Here is a 12,014-nt window from a genome sequence, read left to right on the forward strand (position 1 = left end):
GTTCAAATTTGATGTCAGTCTGAGCCGTGTTCATTTTTTACAGTGTTTTGGAACTGGAATTTAAATTATAATCACCCTGTACATCCATTACATTGAATTTCCCTACATAATGTTATATTTATCATTCATAGCTACTATACTGTAATATTACCGGTGGCAGTTTCACAGTAAATACTTCAAGTTTTAGTTTTTACTGTGAAACTGCCACCTGTAACGTTACAGTATAGTAGCTATGAATGATAAATATAACATTATGTAGGGAAATTCAATGTAATGAATGTACAGGGTGATTATAATTTAAATTCCAGTTCCAAAACACTGTAAAAAATGAACACGGCTCAGACTGACATCAAATTTGAACGGAATATTATCAAAGAAGGGGAAAATATTACAGGAAAAAAAAGAAAAAAAAAAAACGAAAATTTTACTACTAGGTGGTGCTGTAAGTGGCAGAATATGCAAAATAAAAGGTGCAGAGTACTGACTGTTCCTCAGTTTGTGCCTGAGATGCTTGGCATGACTGTGTCAATGCAGGATTGTGTGCTGCTGGTATAGATCTTTTACATGAACTGTGATTGTGAGCTGATAGCTCTGCACAAGTTCCTGACACTCAAAGGTATGAAAAAAGGCATTGGTCCAATGTATACTAAGAGTCTGGAGAAAATGATTACAAAATTTGAAAAGACAAGTTGTTTTGAAGTGCAGCGTGGAAGAGGGGGAAACAACTGATCTGACATCAGTAGATGTGCCACGGCATTACAGGAGGAGTTGAATGGTGGTGTGCAAAGGTGTAGTGCATAGGGAATCGCCCAAACTTAGGACATGCCAGTGAGCACAGTGCATAAAATTCTACAAAACATTCTGCATTGCTAGCCATACAAAATTACTCATGTTTGTGAGTTGCTTCGTGCTGACCTAACAGTAAGACAAACATTGACTCTAGAATTTATTGTTCATATATAAAGCCCATTCCCACCTCCATGGACATGTCAATACACAGAAGTACACAATAAGAACAATGGAAAAACTGCTGGCACATCAACCGATACTGCTTCATTCTACAAAGAGAACTGCGTGGTGCAGGTTTATGGTATCGTTTATAATAGAGCCATATTTTTATGAGGAGGTGGGTTCTGTGGTTTTTGTTACCTGCCCTGTCACTGGCAAACACTATGAGTGTCCACACCATCATTCCAACCCTTCATCAGCACGGATGTCTGGATAGGTTCATTTTTATGCAAGATGGCACTCCACCACACATTACACATCCAGTGAAGCAGCTACTGCAGAGGCATTTTGGAAATACTAGGATTACCAGCCATCATTTCCTTACAGCCTGGCCTTCCACATAATCTGATCTTCAGCCGCGTGACTTCTAGCTGTGGGATTATCTGGAAGATGCTATGTCCAGTGCTACAATTACAAACATAGCTGAACTGAAGACATGCATTGTGCCGTGCATTCTGAATATGACCCCTGAGACACACTGATCTGTTGTGGAACAAGCTGTTTCTTAATTTCTTGTGCCAGTCTCACAACAATTAAAAGCCGATTTAACTGTTGCCTTTTATGCGGTTATTGGCCTCAGGTCAATTAAAAGCTGACTTTTCCCATCGATGCGGTATGACCTAGCTATAGTAGATGGACTTCCCTAACAGTGCGACAGCTGCTGAATGTGAACTCAAACAGGAATCCCTGGAGGAAAGGCGACGTTCTTTTTGAGAAACACTATTGAGAAAATTTAGAGAACTGGCATTTGAAGCTGACTGCCAAATGATTCTACTGCTGCCAACATACACTGTGCATAAGCACCACAATGGTACGATACAAGAAATTAGGGCTCATATGAAGGCATATAGACAGTTGTTTTTCCCTTGCTCTATTTGCGAGTGGACCAGGAAAGGAAATGACACATAGTGGTACAGGGTACCCTCCAACATGTACCTTAGTTGCGCGGCCATGCACACTGTACAATACATTTGATTTAGTGTGCAACTCACACCTTAGTCACTGTATTGCGATTCATCTGTCACTTGTAGCCAGAACCCATTCACATTATGATGCTTACAGTGCATTTACGGTCCTCCCCCCCCCCCCCCCCCCCCAAATAACGTTTTGCCCCTCTTCAATATTATTCCGTTCAAATTTGATGTCATTATAAGCAACTTCCCCCCCCCCCTCCTCCAAAAGTTAATAAACAAATGAAATACTACTGCAAATCTTGTTTTTTAGCCCCCCCCCCTTCCCCCCTTAAAAAAAAGGTCTTTATTCTGGTAATTATGCAAAAGTTAATTCATTCCTTCCTTTAAAGAGGAGCTCTGGGTCAGAAAATTCAGAAGAACTGAAGGAAAAAATCAAGAAATCAAATGTCAACCCTTCAAAAAAACATTCTTGTAGCAAAACTTCTTTCACCTTTTCATAATTCCACTACTAAATCTCGTACAGAGTGACTAACAACTCTGGTAAAATTTATACATGGAATTTGAGCTCAAACCTTGCTGTCACTCAGAAATATCCTCGTCTAATATCGGAACACATGTATGCAGAAGCTACCTTATGTGGGAGTAGCCTAGCTGCAAGGAACAGTTGTTTACAACCTGTCTGATAACCCAAGACTGAAGTTATTAGTTCACAAAATTCTTGTTCTGTGTTAATTTACCTAAGAGGGAACCCTCAGTGACAATGAGCACTTGATTCAGTCTAGCCTAATGACTAATGTGCTAGCTCATAACAAGAGAAAATCAATGTTTGATTCTTCATCTTGAAAAATTTTCTTGTTTTACTCATCATTAAAATGGCTGGCAATGCTCTGTCCAATTCTTATGATAATGAAAATGAATGCTCATTATGTCTTACACTGATGTATTACGCTGCGGGCTCAATGGAACATAAAATTCTTGTAATGTTTGTTTCCTTTTGTAATCTAATAATGGATAAATAAAATATGCTTTTTCTGTTGTCTGATTTTTTTGTTATGGTTCACATTTCTGAAATGTTTTAATCAAATGTGTTTCAGACATTTTTAGCACTGAGGAAAGATTATTATATGCAACCCAATGCACCACAATACCTAATATACAATTATGTTAATGTACCTCAACATAACTTTCCTGCCGCTACACTCTTACAATGGAGCCAAAGGAAACATGTGCAAGATATGAAAACACAAATTACATGTTAGAAATAAAGAAAAATACTTACAGCTTCTGACTTCCAAGCTTGATTTTTTGTGTACTGTGCATCTACTAAATCAGGACGTTCACGTGATAACATAATTAACTCATCTCTTTCGTGGCTAGTTCGTGAACCACGAAAGAAGCCAATTGGTTTCTTCTTTTCCCAAGGCCATTTAGCAGCAGCTTTCACCAAAGATTCCCGATGAAGATCCCATCTTCCTAGGCCTCTTGGATACAAGTGTATTGCTGGTCCACCTTCCCAAAACGCCCATGCAGGATACATTATGTCATAATACTGGCTGGTCTGCAAACATGTTTTAAGTGACTGTTTATATTATCTATTTCCAACTAAGATATTTTCTTTCAAATAACTACAGTTTTGTACTCAAACTGGCACAAAGATTTATTTTGGGGCAAGTTAACTGATAAGATTATCAGTGGCACTAATGAAATTTCACATTGATGACTAATGTGTGGAAAATAAGCAAAATTTGGCTACTGGAGGGTGAAATGATTCAATGAAATCAAAATGACAATGGTTTTTAGTAACTATATAAGCATAAAAGATTTGTTAAAAATACCAAAATTTTTTTGTGGAGGAATTACATGTCCTAGAAATCTGCCGGTGGTAGCATCCATCGCAGTAGCCCAAGAAACCACACTGTTGATGTCTTCATTGCTATTTGAGTTTACAAACTATTGCTATTTGAGTAAAATATGGTATAGTGTTTGTTGTTATTCTTGTAATGTTTCATTTACAAATATAGCAATGCAACAAGAAATTTTGTGAAAAAGTGAAGCAAACATTTTCAGTAACATTTGAACTTCTGAAGTAAGCTTACAGTGATGATCATCTAGGTTGACCACAATCTTTAAGTACGGTTCTCTCAAATAATAACTCAAAGATGACCCTCAACCAGAAAAGCCAAGACTTAGACTGGTGCACTTGCATTTGCAAAATCAAGGATCTGGCAAACATATACCATCTTCTACCTGTCAGAGAACCTGAGATCTCAATCTGTTTATGTTATTGGATTTTAAGTAAAAAAATGTGAACAGTGAATGAGTTGCAGTGAAGGTTCGCAGTTGATGACTGCAGAGCAGAAGAAACATTGAGTGATACATTCAAGGAATGCATCGAACAGACTGACAATGGTAAAACATTTTTGTAAAGGGTCATCAAAGGAGAAGAGTGTGGGGTTGCTGCTACAGCATCGAGAGAGAAGTTCAGTCATCAGTGCGGGTTGGCGAAAGATCTCCACATCAAAGAAAATGCAACAGCCTAAATATAATGACTGAGTGAAGCTTATAGTGTTTATTACTGTATTCTTATTTTTTTGGGGGGGGAGGGGGGGGTTCAATGGAATTATGCATTTCAATTTTTTTTCCCCAGTCACCTATCATTACTATGCAAGCATTTTTAAAAGGTTGCTCGACAAAATTAGCAAAAAGAGCCCATAGTTCTGGCAAAACAATTATATATTTACTTCACCATAATGTGCTTCCCCACTTAGATTTGTTTACATATGAGTTCAGTATCAGAAATCAGATGACTGTCTTCCCCTAAACACTCAAATTGACTAAATCTCATTCCAAGTGACTTTTTCCAGCTCGAAAAATTAAAATCAGTGCTGAAGAGATACAGTTTTGACACCACTCATGACATTAAGAAACATCTGTGATGGGCACTGAAGGACAGTCCAGCGTAAGCTTTCCAGGAGTGCATGATAAAGTAGAAATTCTACTAGGATAAGAGTGTGAATAGAAAACAGGAGTGTTCTGAAGGAGACATGGTTTAAACGTCTATAAGCTGAATACTAAAAGTCAGGTTGTTTTCTGAACAGGCCTTGTACAGACCGTCTACATCACACTTTTGCACTGCAAACTACTGCATCGGTTCATTTTCTGGCAACAAAGTTCATTTTGTTACGAGATTCAAGTTCACTGCACATACAGATATGTTTTTGCAGGCGCTCCACTGTGCAAAGTGAAGGGGTTGATATACTGTAATTTTAGTGCAGTTCTGAATTGTTCAACTTTATTCACTCCCACAAGCCCCTCCTAGTCTGATTCCCACATCTGAAGGTGCACTTAGTTCCTCCGTACCCAGTTGCTGTGCACCTACACTTGCCTCACATGCAGTAAGAGACGTGCATTTTATCACACACCTCTTTCTCGACACATGAGCAAGCACGATTCCATCTACACCTCATTTTCTATGTTTTAAGTCTGCTCCCTCAACAACTCAGGTATTATTCAACACCAATTACGATCAAATCCATCAATGTATATAACAGAGCCTGACTCTTCTTGATCTAAACAGAAATAAAGACTTCTGAAGGCCTCTTGGCCATTAATGCACTCTGGAGATTTACTTAATAATTCAAATGTTAGTGCTGCAGAACACTGACAGTGTATTGAATGAGAGGTACACGACTACGAACCACGCTCTCGGTTTCCTCGCAGAAGTCACAACACGACTCGAATAAAGACAGCATCGCATTAATGAAATAGATGTGTTGGTGTGGAACCCAAACGTAAACTGAAAGGAATAAAGTCCAAATTAATGTCCACAAAATAGCCAAGTATCACAAGATGGTTGTAAATAAGTCCAATAGACAGCATGTAATGCACTAGCAGCTCATGATAATTGAAAGGTCCGTCTGGGGGTAAATAAACATTACATATTGTCATCCCAACTGACAGTAAACACTAATGGCCACGGCCTCTAGTGCAGTGGTAGGGGGCACCTACTCACTGAAAATATCGCAGCATATGAGAGTACAGACCCCACCGGATACTCTCTCGACATTAACAGGATCGGTACAGTATGGTTCGCAGTTGTTCAGAGCAGGGAGTTGGGCTGCCGTAAACCGTGTTTCCTAAAGTGCTATGCCAATACAGAGTAAGTATCTGATAAATAACAGAGTTCCATCAGATGGTGACAGTAGCCATTACAGTTCCATTGAAGGAGCATTGGAGTCAGGTCTGAGAAAGTGGCAAATGGAAAAGATGGGAGTGATAACTTCGCTACCAGGTTGTGGTCCACCCGACTGCGTGATCCATCATCAGTGTGCATAGGCTCTAACTCTCCAGGGTTGGGGAGTGGAACATCTGAAGCCTTAGAAAGTAGTTTATCTTTCTGCTTATCCTTCTTACCCTTGTGAGACTTCGATTTCTGCAAGGATTTCCCCATTTTATCTTCTGGGAGCGAAGAGGACCATAGTTTTCATCGGTCCACAGCCTGTTGCCGCTGGTTCGTGTCTGGAGAGGGGGATGGGGGTCACCTTGACCGGTGTCCTTGTCCCTGACAATGCCAGAGGATGACCAGGCATCTCTGGCCACACCAATGGTGGTGAAACTGCTAGTGTTATAGGTGTAGGGGGGCGAGGGAGCCAACATTCCTTCTCCCAACTGTACGGCATGTCCTGGAATATGACCAGGGCCAGGAGGTGTTGTGCAAGACCTTGTAATCTTGTGAGGTATGGACCGTGACACAACAGTCACAAAATTTGAGACCATATCAGTCAGATGAAGTCTTTCAAACTTTTTCTTTGTGTCTTGATAAGACACGCAGTCAAGTGTTTTATATTCTGAAATTTTCTGCTCCCTCTTGAACACTTAGCATTGCGGTGAACGAAAAGATTGCGGTTCCGGACAGTTGACACATTGAGGGGATTGGCCACAAGGACTGCCCTCATCAGATGCCCGTTCACAAGCCCTACAGATAGCCTCATTAGAACAGTGGGAGGACATGTGTCCAAACCTTTGGCACTTTAAAAATCTCATCGGAGGAGGAAAATAAGGCATGACATCACACCTATAAACTGTGACCTTAACTTTCTTAGGTAAAATGTTGCTGTCGAAGACTAGGATAAAAGCTCCATTGTCCACTCTTATTATCCTTGGGTCCCTTCTGGATGCGGCAAGCAAAACGGACTCTACACCACACCAGATTAGTATGCAACTCTTCGTCAGTTTGTAGCATTAGGTCTCAATGTAAGACAAGACCTCGAATTTTATTGAGCTTGTTATGAGGAGAAATAGTGACTGGTATATCTCCCAACTTCACACAGGCCCGAAGTGCCCACGATCAGTTGGTGTGCGACGTTTTGATCGACAAAGATCCATTTCTCGTTTTTTCCATTGCCGCAAGCTATCCAAACTGTTCTTTGGAATTTTCAATGAGAAAAAGTGGCTTTGTCATTGCAAAAGATTCACCGTCATTTTGGGCACAAACCAAGAACTCAGCAAACTGTCCACTTCCAATTCTGCTTACCTGGCTCTCAGCTTGAGGCAAAGACAGAAATGCCATAGGATTGTAAACTTCTGCATTAAAATCACTATTCTTGATTGACGAGATGGCTGTGTCGGCACGGCCATCACGGCTGTGTTGGCACAGCCACCATTAAGTTTGATCCGTTTCATTGTGGATCATCCAGCCCTATGCCACACACTCCAATCAGAGGCTCTACACGTGGACGCCACCCTGCCAAGGCAAAGACCACCTGGCACAGTAGCCATTTCCCAGAGTCCTGGTACCCCGAAGTGGACAGGCACCTACTCCTTGGCTGACATGGGGAGGTTACAGCTCAGGCATCTGAAGTGCGAACCCTGCGTAGTCACTGGGCTATCACTGAGAGGGTTCATGACAACCCCACCACAACGGACTGGCTACTGTGCTGGATTTTGGTGCAGAGGTAGATCCACTTGATTGGTAGGTGCAAAAGATAACAGCACACAGTGGAGAGTTAATGTACCACAGTAAGGTATCCTTTCCCAAACAGCACTTCTGTAAAATTTGCAAAGTGGAAGTCAAACCCAAAATTGGGACTAGAATTTAAAAAGCCAAAAAAGATGAGGGAAAAAATGTTTAAAAAAGCGAAAACCTTCAGAAGTCCAAAGAACAGTCAAGATATTGTCGCAGAAGAAGCTGAGTAGCTGTGGTGTAGTGGTTATTATACTAGACTGTTGCATGGAGGGTCATGAGTTCAAAACTCACCTGGAGTGTAAAATTTTAGTTTCTAGTAGATTCTGGAAGTATCCACACACGTCAAGAATTGTTGTACTGCAATGTTCTGTAATTGTACATATACCGTAAGTGTTCTGGCCGGAGGCAGTTTGCTGTGCGCTCTTGTATGTGTAAATTCAGGTGGAGATGCTGGGTACTGGAACTTGTGATGGCACACACTATTGACAACACAGTGGCTCCCATCAGGTCACGACAGAGCCACTGTTTATGTGGCGAGAAACTCGAGTTCGAGCCATATTCAACAGATTGCAATCTACCAGAGACAGAAGAAGCAGAGTACGTTACGATAACAGCAACTGTGTGCCACCATGTAAGACATCCTCCGTGTTCTCTGGTGATGATGGCCAAGATGCAAACAAGTGGCTGAAGGTATATGAGTGAATAGCCAAATTTAACAAATGGATGACACTATGTGTTTGGCTAACGTATTTTTCTACTTGGAGGCCACTGCCAAGCAATGGTATGAGAACAACGAGGAGAAGTTCACAAGCTGGGAAGTATTCCAGGTGGAACTCTGCAAGTATTTCGGCGACACACAATGACAAAAGTGCAAGGCTGAAGATAAATTAAAGTACAGGGCACAGTGTCCAGGAGAAACTACAGCATCCTACATTCAAGACGTCTTGGAGCTGTGTAAAATAGAGTATCCTAGAATGAAGGAGGAAGATAAGGTTGAACATTTCATGAAGGGTGTTGCTGAGGACATGTATCAAGCTCTACTCCTGAAGGAGGTTTCAACAGCAGACGAATTCATAAAATGATGTCAGTATATTGAGACAATGCATCAAAAAAGAATTACACATAAGAAGTTTGAACGGCTTCCAAACACCGTATCGATGTCTGTGATGGAGGAAGGAACTGATTTCACAAGTGTTCTTCATCAGATAGTGAGAGAGGAAGTTCAGAAGGCACCTGGATTGCACGGCGAGCAAACAACCAAGACGCTTTAAGAGGTCATAAGGGAGGAAGTGGAACAGACATTGAACCCAATCTCTCGTCCTTCACTTCCATTTTAAAAAGTCGAGACCCAGGTGAAGTTACGTTCCTACAATGCCACATGAGGAACCTGTTTGGGCACCACGGAAGACTGATGTCTGGAGGACCCAGGATAACCAACCAGTATCTTTCCACTGGGGACGACCGGGACATGTGGTGCGCTATTGTCAAGAAAGGCGGCAGATATTTGATGACGTCCGCACTCGAAGACAGCAGACCGGGATGATGGAGATGAACAAGAAGATGTGGGTGCAGGACAATGTAGGTCACCATTGCCACATGCCAGTCGCTGGAGAGGATGCTCCCCAACTCGCCGATCAAGGTCTCCATCACCATTTAGAAGCTCCAGCCGATCACCTAGCCGCTGCAACCTGGAAAACTAAAGGGTGCGACCTTCCTTGGAGGTGAGGCCGCCGAAAAGAAAAATCCTCTGCCACTGATCACTACAAAAATGATAGGAAACTAGGTCGATATCCTCATGGAATGGCTGACCAGCCCAAGCTCTTGTGGACTCTGGAGCATCATATTCAGTCATTTCGTAGAAGTACTGTCGCCAGTTGCAGAAAACCATATTCGTCGACAACAAAACATCTCTGCTGAAGGTAGCTAGTGGGAAATATGTAAAACCTACAAGAAGATTTGTCATTCGTGTTGGTATAAGTGGCCATGCACAGCCCTTAGAATTCATCATCTTACAAGACTGTAGTCATGACGTCATTCTCGGATGGGACTTTATGAAAGTTTCTCAGGCAATTATGGATTGTTGTCGCTCAAAGATTATGCTACACGCGATGAGATACTGTGGACAGGAAGATGCGCATCCGAGTGTGTGGAGACTGTGTGCTGGATGAAGTGATCATTCCTGCAGTCAGCTCTAGAAAGTTACCTGTCATGTGTCATGCCATGCATCAACACATGGATCTTGTAGTGGAATGGAAGAGAAGCATACCACTGAAGAATAACTTGATCATCCCAGACTCTGTCGTCACATTTAAGAACGGATTCGGTGAATTGTGGATAGTTAACTGTCTCTGAGAATCGCAGATCCTTCCAAGGGGCATGTGTGTAGCAAACGCTGAGCCGTTAATTGCCGAACAGCTGAGCATCATAGAAACCTCCCATGCCGAGTCTGTGGGCTACCAACACGAGACAAGATCTTCTAGCTCGACTATGACCAGATCTTACTAAGGAACAACAGAAGAAGCTACTTGCCATTCTTCAAGAATTCTCTGAATGCTTCGGAAGAAGGATGGCAGCTGGTGCTTTTGTGCTGATTACAGGAAGCTTAATAAGATAACTAAAAAGGACGTTTACTCTTTTCCACGAACTGATGATACACTAGATTGTCTGAAGGGGGCTGAGTTTTTCTCAACCATGGATATGTACTCAGGATACTGGCAAATCAAAGTAGACGAGGCTGATCATGAGAAAACTGCATTCATCAGCCCTGAGGGCCTGTATGAGTTTAAGGTAACACCGTTTGGTTTGTGTAATGTATTCTCAGAGACATTTGATTAACACATAAAAAGACTGAGGACCGTTCTTAAGTGTCTCCAACAAGGCAGACTGAAACTTAATCCAAGAAAGTGTCTCTTTGGAGCAAAAGAAATCAAAATACTTGGACACCTTGTGTCAAACGAAGGTGTGCAGCCAAACCCAGAAAAGGTGAGATCTATAACGGAGTTTCCTAATGTATTAGAGATGTGTGAAGCTTCCTCAGATGATGTTCTTATTACCGTCGTTTTATCAAAGACTTTTGTATAAAAGCCAGGCCACTCCAAAAGTTGATAAAAGCCGATGCCAAATTTATCTGGGGTGGTGCTCAACAAGATTCCTTCGATGTGCTGCGAAAAGCTCTGACGACTGACTCTGTATTTGGTCTGTATGATGAGAGAGCACCTACAGAACTAATTACAGATGCCAGTGGGTATGGGATTGGTGCCGTTCTGGTTCAAATTTTGGATGGAAAAGAGAAGGTTATAGCGTATGCTTTTAGGACACTTACAAAAGCCGAGAGAAACTACTCAACTACAGAAAGAGAATGTCTTGCTGTGATCTGGTCCATGTACAAATTTCGACAGTATCTACATGGAAGGTCATTCACAGTTGTTACAAACCGTCATTCACTTTGTTGGTTGATGGGTCTAAAGGATCCAACAGGACGACTCGCCAGGTGGGCACTACGTCTTCAAGAGTATGACATTACCATAGTGTACAAGACTGGAAGAAAACACCAAGATGCCGACTGTCGCTCAAGAAACCCAGATCAAGACCATCAAGCTACCCCAGAAGTAACTAAGGCACTACAAATTCTATTGTATAACACCCACGCAACCCAATTACATGCTACTACATTGCACGCTATTATTCAGATAGGTTTACAACAAAACCTTAGCCCTCACTTATTACCTGTTGAAATACGAGGGCTATTCAGAAAGTAGGGAACGTTTTGGCATTTATAAAAAACTAAGTCACTTTTCCACATAGTCACCAAACACATTGAGGCACTTATCATAGTGGTGGACAAGCTTTGAAAGACCTTCAACATAAAATTCTGCCGCCTGAGACTTCAGCACAGCACTTGTGGTAGCTTAGCTTTTGAGTGACAATTTCAAACAACAAAGTCTGTGAAACTTGTGGAAAAGAAAGCGAAAACTCTGTTATTGTGAAGCGACGGTTTTGACGAATTGTTTAATCAACTTTAGCGACAAGATCGTCAGTCACAAAACTCGGCCGTCCACTCTTCTCTTCATCACGAACGTTGGTTTGGCCATTTTTAAACTGAATGCACCATTTCCAGACAGAACATT

General features: G+C 41.7%; 1 protein-coding gene across 1 annotated transcript in view; it reads right to left on the minus strand.

Annotated features, from left to right (window-relative positions):
* LOC126184943 (O-glucosyltransferase rumi homolog) overlaps nucleotides 1-12,014 on the minus strand; it is a 128,164-nt gene that overhangs the window by 73,368 nt on the left and 42,782 nt on the right. The window contains exon 4 of the mRNA XM_049927616.1: nucleotides 3,202-3,480. Coding sequence (XP_049783573.1) covers nucleotides 3,202-3,480 — 279 coding nt within the window. The remainder of the gene's footprint in view (nucleotides 1-3,201; nucleotides 3,481-12,014) is intronic.

Source organism: Schistocerca cancellata, chromosome 4 (genome assembly GCF_023864275.1).
Source record: "Schistocerca cancellata isolate TAMUIC-IGC-003103 chromosome 4, iqSchCanc2.1, whole genome shotgun sequence".
Lineage (NCBI taxonomy): Eukaryota > Metazoa > Arthropoda > Insecta > Orthoptera > Acrididae > Schistocerca > Schistocerca cancellata.